This window comes from Mixophyes fleayi, chromosome 3 (assembly GCF_038048845.1).
Source record: "Mixophyes fleayi isolate aMixFle1 chromosome 3, aMixFle1.hap1, whole genome shotgun sequence".
Classification (NCBI taxonomy): Eukaryota; Metazoa; Chordata; class Amphibia; order Anura; family Limnodynastidae; genus Mixophyes; species Mixophyes fleayi.
In genome coordinates this window covers 121,225,088-121,240,292 of record NC_134404.1, presented here as the reverse complement: position 1 = coordinate 121,240,292, position 15,205 = coordinate 121,225,088, and the positions used below count along the sequence as shown (strand labels likewise).

At 38.0% G+C, this 15,205-nt stretch overlaps 1 protein-coding gene across 1 annotated transcript in view; it reads right to left on the bottom strand.

The window, feature by feature from the left end:
• LOC142143178 (putative cation-transporting ATPase 13A4) overlaps positions 1 to 15,205 on the bottom strand; it is a 132,364-nt gene that overhangs the window by 63,888 nt on the left and 53,271 nt on the right. Inside the window, exons 6-10 of the mRNA XM_075200886.1 lie at positions 14,708 to 14,777; positions 13,070 to 13,204; positions 12,872 to 12,944; positions 4,003 to 4,134; positions 3,295 to 3,465 (exon numbers count right to left, since the gene is read on the bottom strand). Of these exons, the coding sequence (XP_075056987.1) occupies positions 3,295 to 3,465; positions 4,003 to 4,134; positions 12,872 to 12,944; positions 13,070 to 13,204; positions 14,708 to 14,777 (581 nt within the window). The remainder of the gene's footprint in view (positions 1 to 3,294; positions 3,466 to 4,002; positions 4,135 to 12,871; positions 12,945 to 13,069; positions 13,205 to 14,707; positions 14,778 to 15,205) is intronic.

The following is a 15,205-nucleotide window of genomic DNA, read 5'->3' as shown; positions in this document are numbered from 1 at the left end:
CAGTACAACATCGGCACACATTTTCTTCCATTCATATTACAGTTTGTTTGGATTTTTATCCTAGCAAGGCAATTGAAGTTCTGTACATTAAAAAATAGCAGCACAAAACACGTATATTGAGTCAGTTGTATTTAAAGGGCCTTTGCTTCTGGATCCATTTTGGAATGTGTTCCAGCAACAGGGGGTTAAACCGCAGCACTAGGGGGTGTAAATATATATGAAAAGGAATGTTTATTAATTTGTATATGTATATATTGGATGTATGGGCACTGTGGCGCTGGTTAGTAACCGCCACGCAGCGCTAAAAAGTCCTGGTGCAGGGTACGTAAATGCATTTGGTCTTGTATTGATTTATTATGAGATTTTGGAGGAAACTTGTTTCTGTCACTCTTCTGAAGAAAGGGAAACCCATGCTGCTTAAGTCTTTTCATCAGAGTGACCAGCACATCTTTATAGCCTAAATACACAGCCTTAGGTCGCTACTTTTTTTCCTGTGCATTCTGTTTTGTTAAAAAGATATGGAATTATTTGAATAAGAAAGTAATTTGAGAAATCCCAGATTGATGTGAATTTTGTTAAGTTTGAATTGCGTTAAATCCAAGTTTAGGGATTATATTACATCCTAATGTTAAACATTGGAAGTAATGTATCAGACTTTGTAGTGCCAACTAGGATCAGCTGGCTGGGCTACCCCTTGCCAACATGTGTGTCAGAAACAGTAGAAAAATAACTATATTTTGTATTTTAACTGTGTTATACCAACTCAACTTCTTGAGATCACTAGTACCTCTAATTAATGTGTATCTTGAGCAATAAACTTCACTGTTTGAAGGTTCTGTCTGATGCCTATTGCCTGCTATATCCTGTGACCAACACTTAAGAGCTTCCACTGTAATCCATTCCCCGGCAGTCCTGTGTTGAACACAGCATTTCTGTGTCAACGCTCTGCCCACTACCCAGTAGTGCTGATCCATAGTAAGTGGTCAGGAGGTATCAGTCAGCCCACAACAAAGAAGCACTGCAGCAGCTATACCAGCTATCCAGAAGTAAGTGGTTCTAGGTGCCATTCAAGGAGCCTAGTTGTTGCAGCCAAATCCTCCTACAACTATTGCGCAGTTGGCATTCGCAAGTCAACGAGTGTCTGGTGGCAGGTGACACCATTAGGAGTAGTCAGTAACAGTCGGTTACTGACGGTGAAAAAGCAATCCAGATAAACTGTGTAAGAAGATCCTTCTTCTCCCAGAGACCAGGTGATAAATTAAGCCCATCCGGTCACAACCACTAAAACTAAAACACAGGTAAATGTATAGTTTTATTATCTGGAGCACTTGGGACTTTCAGTTGTCCAGATAAGGGTTTTTGGAGAATCTGTATGAGGATATACATGATGATGTCTGTGCTTATGCGGTTGTCATTGGATAGCCGTAGTTATTTTTTCTGGAGCATGTGTTTGTTAATAATAAATCCACTACCTGTATGTCCAAATCTAAAAGGCTTTTTAATAGCATATCCTATATCAGACTCTTCCTCGCCCAGGATGCCACTAAAACACTTATCCACTCATTGATAATTTCTCATCTCGACTACCACAATCTTCTCCTTTCTGTCCTCACCCGCTCCCATCTCGCTCCTCTTCGATCTATACTTAATGCTGCAGCTAGACTTATCTTCCTCTCTTGTTGCTCCACATCTGCATCCCCTCTCTGCCAAGCCTTACACAAGCTCCCCTTCTCCTACAGAATCCTTTTCAAACTCCTCACCCTCACGTACAAGGCCTTCTCCAACTCTACTGCTCCGTACATCTCCAACCTCATCTCTATACATACTCCATCCTGCCCTCTCCAGTCGGCCAATGACCATCACCTTTCCTCCCCTCTAGTAACCACATCTCACTACCTTATCCAAGATTTCTCCCGTGCTGCCCCCACCACTGAAATTATCTCCATTGTTCTATCAGACTAAGCTAGATTGTGCCATAAGTATAGAAAATAGATTTATTTTGCCTCCTAATTAAAAAACAATAAATACTGGCTAAGTAATGGATCTTTATAATGAAATGAAGGTGTACATCTAATCATGTGACACATGATACTGTTACAGTGGATTTACAATCCTTTTCATGACAAATTTACTAACATAACTTTTTTCGTGGCAAATGTAATTTCTACTCTTCTAGAGGGAGCTTTGCAGAACTTTCCTCCAAGCAACAGCTACCAAATGGCATATTTATAGATCACCATGAATAATCACATTACCAGTAGGTAAATAGAGGGATGTCCTCACAGCTATTTCCATTTTTGAACCGCTTTTCTATGACCATTACCATCACAGTGGACTGAAGCAGTCCACTGTGACAGAACCAAGGATGTAATGCTGGAACAGCACAGCATTACCACAGCCAGAAAGAACAATGAAATAGAGACACAAAACCCATACTTGGAGAGACATGGAAACCTGATGTTGGCAGTAGGTCCAGTCACGCTTCCATTGCCAGTTATGCATGTACTTAGTACTTCACATAGCAGCTGATTTAAGCCCTTTTGGCAAGAGGGCCAGATAGGCCACACTCAATGGTATAAAAGAAAAAAACCCTGAAACCTGCCGGATAATGGTAACTCTAATACCCTGTGGCACTGCTGACTTGAAAAGTCACTACACGGCTGCATGATGTGACATCATGACGTCACATTGCACTGCTGCACGTTGCTAAAACAACGCCTGTCGAGCAGAGTGCCATTAGGTGCTGCTGCTTGGGCGGGCCTGTGGATGGCTCTATCAGCCCATATGGCCATTGGCTCTTCTGGCATTTGCCAGAAGTGCCAGATGGCCAGTCCGGCCCTGACCTGGATCTTTACCCAGGTTCCATTCTTGACAATGCTTGTGACCCTTGACCCTGATTATTTTATTATCAAATTAATCCATCCAATATTTGCCTTCAGGAACTGCTTCACAGATTTTATGCCATGACCTGTTTTCAGGCTTCAACCCTAGCCAAGAATTCTGCTTTGCAGGCTAGCTGTATGTCTGTCACTCACAAGGTGACATAGCATAAAGGTATAGACATTAGCATTAGACCTGCTCTCTTATGTAAATGGATATATTAACAGGTTTAAGAAATTATTTAATCATTTCATTCATCATAGGAATTCATACATTATATATAACTTGAAAGAGCTAGGGGAGAGCAATCCCAGCCAAATTAATCTAACAGCCAAAATAAATTCAGCGCCATTAGTTACATGATTTCACCATCAATTTAACAAGATTGTCTTGATCTGTCCATCGTCAGCTCACCTGTTTGTAAGACCACAGCTTTCACTCGGCCATTTGCAGGTGCCTTTGTTTTAATGACTTCTGTTCCACAGTACAACACATGTGCAGTGTAATTTTCCCCATTACACTTTTTCCAAGGCATTCCGTTGACCTCATTTGGTAAAGGAACTTTTGTAACAGGAACACTTTCACCTAAAGAACAAAAAAGTTCCATAAATATAGAATAAAAATATGTTTGGACTTGGTAACATTGATAGTATAAAGATATATATAAAGTGCACAACTCTACAGCAACTTATAGGACCCATAATAAAGTTCATTAACAACAAAAGATGTGGGTTTTTTTTCTCCATCTAATTTATACACATCATATGTACTTTCAACTATCTGTAAGTGCTACTTGTAAAATAAATGTGTAGATGTCAGTAACAACATCTAAACAAATGCTCTAATACAATAGCACTGGGTGGAAAGTCTTTGGTTGTAGGGCTTAGCAAGGGTGAAGTATTCACAAGGAACACAGTACTGGTCTTGCCTGTTTTACTTAGGCAAGCTGCTATCAATGAGAGCAGAATTTTATTTCTGGAATCAGGTGAGTGACGGAGCTGGCAAGCAGCACTTATTGAAAAAAATAACGGGAGAATGGGGTGACATAATTGTTAATTAATTTACAGTGTTATATGGAGGTATTTAAGTACAATTTATTGAATATGTATTAGTTTAAAATACCTGTCAGCATGCTCTCATTTACAACACATCCCCCTGATATCAATATAGCATCACAAGGCAGATTACATTTCTTCTCTGGTAAAATAATAACATCTCCCGGGACCAGGTATTTGGATTTAATTTCTTTAATCACTGTAAGGAAGAAATTGGATTATTACAGATATGCTATTTGGAGTAAAGGCACATTAACATTTTTTAGCTTTTATTACTCATCCCAAGAGTCTTGACAGCAGACCAAGGCATAGACATAGTTAATACTATATTGCTACCCTGCCCATATCATAATATGTCACCTGATAAGTTAGATAAGTCTAGTCCTATGAAAGGTTATGCAGAAATCTCTTCATGTTTCAATGCCCATCTCAATGAGCTATCTATTGCATTAAGATTAGCTTCAGATATGATGTCTCCAGCTCTGGTAACTGGAAACTAAACCAACACCCAGTATATTGAAAACAGCATTTTGAGAGTTTATCAATCACATGAATGTTACTATTTATGGACAAAACAAAATCCACAAAACCATAGAAATGCACTAAATTGGGAGAGAACCAAAGCCTAGCAGCTAAAAATGATTTGTAGTAGGGTCATTCCATGTCAGTTCAACCAGGGTTGTCCACCACCCATCTCAGATTTCTACAAATTTTTTTTAGTTAAGAGAGGATGTCAAAACAACTATTTCTGCCAAATATCTCGACTGTCTGACAATTAGTTGATTGAATATTGATTTTTCAATTTATTAAATAATTTACTAATCGCGGCTTCTTTATCCAGTTTATTTGAAGTATTACGGGTTTTTATTAAGGAATCAACACAAAATTTGGACCCCTAAGGTAACTCTTCCTCTCAAATCCAAAAATCCAAACCAAATTACTTTATCTGCCTCATGTTTTGCGTTACGGCAAAAACGCACGTTTTTTGAATATAATTAAAAACGCTAGATTCAATTGACATTAGGGATCCCATTTTTTGGAGGGGGTTTTAAAAAGGTATAAATTACTACCACAAAAAAAATCAGCCAGGTACTCTCTTTCATAGTGGAGAAAAAAAATAATGAAGTTGATGCTCGATTACTGCTGTACAACATACATAATTTACACATTGTTAAAAACCCATATCAAAAAAGTGAACTAAACTGAGGCAATGGGATAAAAACTCCCGTACAGAATATGAAACAAACAGAAACTGATGGTAAGGGGATTCCCTTTAGAGAGACCAAAACTGAAACTTTCCAGAGAAAGAGAGAGGGAGACACAGAAAGAGTCAATCATGGCAGCTGCTCATTTGGTAGTCTTTTAAATACGGACTGCCATATTACTATTTACTCAAAAACCATTGGATTACATAGCTGGGACCACTTTACATTTGACATTAGGGATCCCATTTTTAGGGGGTGTTTAAAAAAGGTATATATTACTACCACAAAAAAATCAGCAGGGTACTTTGTTTCATAGTGGAAAAAAAAAATAATGAAGTTGATGTTCGATTCTGTTGTATCGCATACATAATTAACACAAGAAACCATGAAATTTAAAACCTTTAACATAACTTAAGTCCTTAACCGAAGTTGAGTCAACAATCTCATTCTTTTTCCCTTGTTTGTAACTTGTTGTAACGGTCTGTAATTTTCCTTAAAGTGTCAGCAGAAAGTGTATACTGCCTTCCAGTACTTCCTTGGATATTAGGCACTTCCGTTACACAGAGGACATGAATAAAAGGATCAAAACACTTATCTCTTGAAGGTCAGGACAGCAGATTTGTTGATTGGTTTTGTTTCATTAAGTGTATCAGTACATCTTGTTCCTCCTTATTACATTGAATGATATACCCAATTTACCAGATGTTATCATACACTTCTGCTATGTATGTTCCAGGTTGCAGATCACTTTGCCCACATTTTTTGTGACTGTGGTCATAGTGACACTAACTTTGGTTCCTCATGTCTTTATGTCGTCTAATGACAATCGATATATGTTTAGCTCATCATTACTAATAGGCTGAAATCTGTGATGAGAACGTGTTCCTGCCACAGTGTTTGCCGTTTTTAGACGGCTATGCAGCTTGGTTTTGCAGTCTTGTATTTCGTTTTGTGACACGTAAAAAAACTTTATGCCATGTACATTTTCATTTGCCCAGTTCCAAAGGCGTCAAGATGTGATGGGTTTTCACTGCCTGCAGACTGGTGCGTGTGGCTAGACGTTTAACTGTCCCTCCAATGCCATCACATGAACTCTTACCATGAGATGTGGCAAAAAATTTCATTCCGCTTGAATGTTGAAGTCATCCTTATTGAAGCATAAATAAAAAAATCGTTTTTGCAGATCTTGTATTGTGCACTAGCACCATCACTAAAGTAGTAAACATACTCTAATTTTGAAAATAGTATTGCTAAGTGTTTCATAACTACTGTAATGAAGGCATGCACAGTTATAGCTACATGATGATGGGTATTGCTAATAACGCACAGGCTCCCACAGTTTGAAGTGTCACAATCATCTTGCCTAAAATATACAACAAGCTGACAGTCACCATGTTCTTTGGTCCACTTCAGTGACATAACTTTTAACGTTTTTCTGGCTCCTTTTTTGTGAGACAAGAAAGGATTACAGCACGTTTCTTCATATCTTAGCAGCAGAAGCTTTTCATGATGGTAGCAGACTGAGGTTTCAGGGTCATTGGTTACTGCATTTGAAACTTCAGTTCTCAGAATCAAAAGTTCTTTTTCTTCATCTGTAAAGTGGTCCCAGCTATATAATCCAATGGTTTTTGTGTAAATAGTAATATGGCAGTCCGTATTTAAAAGACTACCAATTAAACAGCTGCCATGATTGACTCTTTCTGTGTCTCCCTCTCTCTTTCTCTGGAAAGTTTCAGTTTTTGTCTCTCTAAAGGGGATCCCCTTCCCATCAGTTTCTGTTTGTTTCATTTCCTGTATGGGAGTTTTATCCCATTGCCTCAGTTTAGTTCACTTTTTTGATATGGTTTTTAACAATGTGTAAATTATGTATGCTGTACAGCAGTAATCGAGCATCAACTTCATTATTTTTTTTCTCCACTATGAAAGAGAGTACCCGGCTGTTTTTTTTGTGGTAATAATTTATACCTTTTTTAAACAGCCCCCAAAAAATGGGATCCCTAATGTCAATTGAATCTAGCGTTTTTAATTATATTAAAAAAGCGTGGGTTTTTGTCGTAACGCAAAACATGAGGCAGATAAAGTAATTTGGTTTGGATTTTTATATTCGGGAGGAAGAGTTACCTTAGGGGTCCAAATTTTGTGTCGATTCCTTAATAAACACCCGTGATACTTCAAATAAACTGGATATAGAAGCCGCGATTAGTAAAATATTTAATAAATTGAAAAATCAATATTTAATCAACTAATTGCCAGACAGTCGAGATATTTGGCAGAAATAGTTGTTTTGACATCCTCTCTTAACTAAAAAAAATGTAAAAAAAATCTGAGATGGGTGGTGGACATTTCATGTTTTTTTGGGTGATCTGATGTGGAATGACCCAGTACTATATTAAGAAGCAAATATTGAGACACAGTACTAAACAGTAGATGTGGTTTGCTCTAAAACTTTATAATATGTTCTCTAACCTTTAAAACTGTATGGGGCATATTCAATTAACCCCGGACAATACAGCTACGTGCGGCAGCACATTTTTCATGTTAATGCGGTACCGCAAAATCGCAGATTTCCCTTCGCAACCCTATGGGGAGCAAAGGGAAATCCGCAATATTGTGGTAACGCGCAGTGCCTTTGGATCCATTCTGGAGGCACTTTGCACTTAATTGTATATGCCCCTATAAATTTCACAGTAGGTTACATTTTATCAATAATAATATCTTGCGTTAAACGTTTGTTTTTGTCCTCGAATATTGAATATTTTGCAGAAGTTTTCTGCTCTGTTTCCTGCAATTGCTGAACCTCAAAAATCATCCAGAGATGTATTTATTCTTTGCAGCATCTACTCATATAAACATATCACCATGTCGTTATATCATGTCACCATGCTTGTTCTTGCTCTGGCGACTGAATCGAAAGGGCGAGCAGGAATATACAAATGCCACTCCATGATAAAATAAGCATTAAACTTATATTGAAGAGCTGCGAGTGCTGCGATTAAACTCTATCAGCATTGTATTCATTCCAAAACAGCAGAAAAATACAAACATAGTGGCACACTTAAGGGGGAAGTTCAAGCTACCCAGAAATCCCCGTTTCTCTAATTATGGAACGTTCCAGTTAATAGGCATATTAATATATACCTATATTAAATAAACTATAACACATTGTCTGCAGCCTAGAAAACATTTCCATGAGCATCTGCATATGATTTCATTACCATTGGCCTCAACAAAATGGCACCCAACACTTTTATCAATAGTGTATTACTTTTACAGTTTTGCATATAATGCTCCAGTGTTTGTCTGACATAGAAAATATAAACGTAAATGAACCGATGTGTAGCACTGGGTAAGTAGCTATAACACTAATTTTAATAGTTATAATTTTAATTGGGTGTGAGAGGATATTAATATTGGCTTTGTAGCATAATATTAATTTGGTTAGATGGTCAGATTTATTTAAAGCACTGTTCACATTAATGTACAGCTTAATTTATGCCTCATTCTTTTCTATGTAACATTTTATTATATGTATGTACATTTGACTGTTCTAATTCTAGTTTTCATTTCTGAGTACAGCACAATTGCCTAATTTCTGTTTTGTATGTGATTCTGAATTGTTTTGCTATGCTGAATGCATGGACACTGCACAGTATTAGTTCTCTTCATGTCATTTACATGCTATACATAAATGCACAGCATATTTTTATGTCAAATTCATGCTGTACATACGGACACTGCACATTACCACTTAATTTTATGCAATTTTTCTGCTGTACGTATTACATAGCGACACTCCACAGTCATTAAGTAATTTTCATGCTGTACATATGGACACAGTACCACTTCTTTTTGTCATTTTCATACTTTACATTTGAAAAAATCTCTCCTATCCATGCACTGCCAAAAAATCTCGCAAACCCGGTGGTGGCCATATTTTTTAAAATATTAAAATAAGTTAGAATTACCGGGCTTTTCGAAAAATTTCCTGATTAGGGTAAAATTTCCAGAAAACTGACAAATGGAAACAGTAGAGCAAACAACTCTCATTAGTTACTTCTGCACTAGTTGTTATTAGATTACCTCTTACCATGGGAGGGCTGGCAAGTTTTAGCCTGGGGGCAAGACTCGATTCAGCAGCCTATTAGGAACATTTTAAAGGTTAAAAAATGCAGGTGGCCCAGCCCAAGGTAGCCCATGATGGGACTGGCCCAGGGGGCAGATGGCCTTCTGACCCCCCCAGTCCAGCCTGATCTTGCCTCATACACTCTGTGACTCAACCAAACTTCTTATTTACAATCAAACAATTTAACTACAAAAAAGTGTCTGCTGTCGGTTTATTGCAGCAAGTTTATTTTTGTTTTGTTTTTGCTTTGTCTCAAAGTCATGCATATGGAAACCCCCCTCTAGAAATCCTGCTTTTGCCCCTGAAACAGCACTATATTTCGAGAATAGTGGCCCATTCGGAGCAACAGCGTGAGGTCTTGTCTGGGCCCATGCTAGTCAGAATAGGGCTGATACTTCTGTGTGAGGTGCAGGTACAAAAATCCCAATAGCCCCTCGTCTATCCGAGGCTACCCAACCACATACTGAAAAGCATTGGGTTCATACCGACCCCCTTAGGCTGTGGGGTAAGAGCAATTAAGGAGATTGGTACACCTGGACTAGAAATTTTAACTGGAAACATCCTTTAAATCCCTGCCCATTATACCAAAATAGTAAAAAATAAACCTACATACACAATTTTAAAATAAAGTTAAAATAAAATACAATAGACTAAAAGACTCCCCAGAACTCTTTCTCCCCAGCTAATCAAAATTACTTTTCTTCTTTCTTGTGCCAATATAGTCTTATAAACGAAAAAAGAAAACCCTGAAAAATCTAAATGAAAGAACCCACCCACTCACTACAAACAACTGCTGCAAAATGATCAAAGATGAGAGCCCTTTGCCACCAACCAATAACAAAACATCCAGAGTGGGAAACTACTTGTGACTGGCTGGATGTGGAGGAAGTGCCAGTTACTCTCACTCATAACAATTTTGCATCTATTGTTCAGTGGGTGACTGATTTTTATGGCAATTTTTCAATTATTTTTTCTGATTTGGATTACTTTGGATCAAGAAAGAAGAAGAGAAGACTGAATTAGCCATTCGGTCTATGACGGATAAAAAGAGAGGAAATATTTTATTTTACACTTAAAGTTGTGAACAATGGTTTTGGGAAGTTGTCTCTCCAATTCTACTTGTGTGTGTTATTTATTTTACTGTTTTGGCATAATGTGCATTGGTCTTAGGGACCTCTGCCCCTTATGCTGGACCATTTTGGGTGGCAAAGTTACAACTCAAGAGTTTCAAATCTTGTAAATTATCCTGTCCTCCTGCCAATAGAGACAACAGCACTGCACTGACAAGCTTGTGGCGTTTGTTCTCTCTTTTGTTGTGAAAACCAGCCCATGATGTCTAGTGCTGGGGCTGTTTGATGATTTGGGGAGTTATGCTGCCTATTTTTAAGAATTTTTTTATTATTTTGTTTTATTATTATTCCACAGTGCAATCTGTAACTGCCCTTTACTTGCATTTACTTATCACCAACATCTATCATTAAAAAAACTGTAATTCTAACTCCAATGTAATATATTTACAATGATTCAATAGGAAACCTTAGGACTCTGTCTTTGTCTGAATTTGGCCTGCTGTACCTCTCTGCTACCAGATGTGCAGCTCTTACACCTGGATAGTTTCTCCCTGCCTGCAAGGGGTTAAGTCATTATCATCAAATCAGGATTGTCATCACCTGTTTCTGGCCTTCTTAAGACTGCCTTTTTCAACAGGCCAGTGCCAGTTCATCTGTCTTTGTCCTTGCTACTGGTTTCTGTGAGTCACCAATTTGGATCCTGACCTTCATCCTGGCATTAGACTCTTGCTTGGTTCCTATGTATTGCACTCCATCTTGTGAACCACATCACAGCTTTGTTTGAACCTGCTCCTGTTTAGTCCCTGATATTATTGTGAATCCTTTTGCTTCTGACCTCTGGCTTGTCTGACCCTCCTTTCCCTGATTTTCCCATGGATCATCTGATGCCTCCTGTCATCTGCTAAAGCTGGTAAACTCTGCACTTCACCATTTGTGCCTGTTATCCAGTGTCTCATTCCCCCTGCAGTTCATCAGTATACCTGGACACCAGTCTTCTTGCCCCAGCTTCCCAGCTACCCTGGTAATCCTGACACCTGTCTCGGCCATTCAACTGCCCAGTGCCTCATGTCTCCTGGCTAACCTGGTATCCTGCTTCATCTGTCAAACCTGGTAATCCTTTTCCACCTGCAACCCTGTGCTGCTTGGTATCCAGTATCCAGTGCCTCTGCTAATTCTGGTAACCTGGTACCCTGTTCCTGTTATTTCTATGGATTTATGATGATAATCCATTGACTGCACCTAGTTACCTATGTGATCCTTGTTCAATAATAAAAACATTCTGTTAGCATTTACAACTATTGTCTGTGGTTTTCACACTGGGAACCCTAACAGAACCATGCTGTTAGCTATATTAGGTATTGTGCACTAAACTGGTTTAGGGATTAACATTAACATTATTTATGGATAAATTGTATTGCACACATTTTCAATGTCAGCACAATCACCCAGCATTAAATATAGTTTGACACTAGCTATATCTGTGCGTATTTTATTTTTGGCACTTATCTAAATGAAAATAGTTAACCGGAATGTGTCGTAATAGCAGTGGACCCTCAACTGTCCCAAAGAGTAGTGCTCCAAATGTATGCTAATAAGTCTCATTCTGTCACTTAATCTGTCAGTTTTGTTTTCAAAAAAGTCACATTCATCAGTTGTACTTTTGTATGTCAGGTAACAATCATGTTTATATTAACCATTGTCATCCCTCAATCCAGTAACTATTCAATTACTCTGCATCATTTATATAGCATATCGCTATACTAATGTATTAGAAAAAAAATTGTGGATCCAATGTTAAATATTGGGAAAGAACTTTTAGGCAAATGTTTGCTGCATATTTCAGTTTAAAAATTATTTTTTTCTGTGAAAGTCTACTATCTCACAAAACACTAACATTGTGGTGCTTATTTATCTTCCTACGGAAACTTATAGCTAAATATTGCTTTTTTTGCCCTCTGTAATTCTATATGAACTGAGGTTGTATTTCCCTATAAGTCTCAGTTTTACAGTTTCTAATTATCATTTATTTTCAGTTTCCCTATTCTACTTCTATATTGATCCTACATCCATCTACTGTAGGCAGTCAAATAGAAAGGACTGTAAAAGCACAGTAAAGGTATGCTTTGTTTAAATTGATTCTTGGCCTACAGCATCAAATTAAATGCTACAATACTTACCTGCAGGTTGTCCTGCACTGAATCTAGACAGACCGGTTGTACATGCATAGTTGTTTAGTTCCTAAGCAAACTTTTAACATTTAACATAATTGTGGGGGAAACTAGGTATTTTGTGCAGCCGGCAAAATAAATACAAAATAGTAGCATGTAATGGTAACTCCCTATGTTCATAGGTTAATTATCGATTGATTGATTGATTGATTGATGTTGATAGATCCACCAATGCAAGACTGTGAACACTGTTGTACTTTATTATTGGTAGATCAATTCATAATGATTTTTTTAAAGCTGTAGGAAATAAAAATTTATCAGCACAAAAAAGTTGGTGTTACTTTAAATAGGGAGAAAAAAACATCCTTACCCCCATTCTTATGAAGCACAGAGACCATAACATTGTTATGGTCTTCGACCATGCGGTGCAATTTAACAGATTGCTAAAGAAATAAAACACAGAAAAAAAACATGTTATATAAAAGTATAACAATAACAAATACATTTCATTAAAAGTAAAACAAAAATAAAGGAGCAAATATAGCTAAATAAACAATATAAAACTTACCATTCTCAACAAGTAAATGGTAAGAAGAGCAGACAAGATGGTCAAGATTAATATGACCATAGCATATTCAATATAACCAGTTGCAAGCCATGTACTTAGCGAGTACACTTCAAAACAGTAAAATGGGTTTAAAATCTGTAAAAAAAAAATACATATATAGAATTTCATGAATAAAGTTTCACCGCTAACAATGTTTCTAACTTCCATGGACATAACTAAAACTATAGTAATTTATATAATAAGGTGTGGCAGCAGAGGGTCCTGGGAGACATAGATAGATAAGTGCTTCTGAAGTTTCCCAGAGTCATGTTGAATAAGACAGCAATATAATACAGCAAGCACTGGGGAGAAAACCCTAATCTAGACATGTGTATCATATTGGTAAACATGTAATAAGTGTGATTATGTATATAAATGCAAATAGAGTGGAACTGGGTAACTGGTTTGCATTGGCCAATTTGGCTATGAGGCACAGTAACTTAGAGTTATGGCTTTACTAATATCCCAAAACAAACAATGACATTGACCTCTCTATCATTGTTAACTACTCCACCATCTCCTCTGTCACCCAACTCCGCTGCCTTGGGGTCACTCTTGACTCCTCTCTCTCTTTTGCCCCCCACATTCAATCCCCTCGCCCAAGCCTGTCGCTTCCAACTCTGCAACATTGCCCGCATCCGTCCCTTCCTCTCTCAGGATGCCACCAAAACTATCATACACGCACTCATCATCTCCCGCCTTGATTACTGCAACCTCCTCCTTACTGGCCTCCCCCACTCCCATCTCGCACCCCTCCACTCTATACTCAATGCGGCTGCAAGACTCATCTTCCTTTCAAGCCGCTCCTCCTCTGCCTCCCCTCTCTGCCTTGCCTTACACTGGCTCCCTTTACCCTACAGAATCCTTTTCAAACTCCTTACCACCATGTACAAGGCTCTCTCTCAATCTACGACCCCTTATATCTCTAACCTCCTCTCCATTCACACTCCTGCCCGCTCCCTACGCTCAGCTAATGACCGCCGCCTCTCTTCCACTATTATCACCAATTCCCACTCCAGAATCCAAGACTTCTCCCGTGCTGCCCCCCTTCACTGGAACGACCTCCCTCGCTCCATCCGTCTCTCTCCTAATCTGTGCTCCTTCAAACGAGCACTCAAAACTCACCTGTTCCTCAAAGCCTACCAACCTTCTACCTAACCCCGCATCTCCTCCTAACGTTCTACCCTTTCTCCTCCCGGTCCTTCTCCCTACACTCCAACTTCCTTCAATTGTGTCTGTTTCGTTTCACCCACCCTTAGGATGCAAGCTCGAATGAGCAGGGCCTTCTTCTCTCTTGTCTCCACACCTGTTCTTCTACTCCGCATCTACTGCATTAACCTGCCTGGAGTTTCTGAAGCATTGGTATTTTTGTTTATTGTTCTGTACTGTCTCACCCTGTATAGTCTACTGTTTGCTTTGTGTACGGCACTGCGGAAATCTTGTGGCGCCTAACAAATAAATGATAATAATAATAATAATAATAATAATTGTATCCTCTTTTTTCAAAAATATGCAGCATCATAAAAAGGCATATACAAACAAAATATGTGTTCACAACAAAAGTGGGATAAGATAAATAAGTATGCAATTTATTTGTACCTCCTTCACAAGCAGTTTCCATATTGGAGTTATTTCTACTTCAATAGTATTTGGGCCACATAATTGATGCCTAGATGTAAAGAATAAATAAATACATAATAAAATAACGCACAAGAACCATTCAAACACAAAACAACAATAAAATGTTTAACTGTAGACATAAAATAAATCAAATACACTTCTTTCTAACCAGAGTCGATATGCACTTCAACGACCAGACCAGTTTTTCTTGTTTTTGGTCAAAGTCACAGAAGGTAGATTTTTGTAATTCTTAGTCTACCCACATTTATTTTATAGCTTTTTTCACTAAAGACCACTTTTTTATTTTAAAATAGCAGAAGACAGGGTCAGGGATGGATTTTTTGTGTGAGTGCATTATCTGATATTGCAGTGTATATGGCCTGAAAATGACCTGAATGACTGATACAAATTTAATATAAGCCAATAGGATAATTTTCCAGCATGTTTATAAATGAGGTTTGAAGATAACTGCAAATG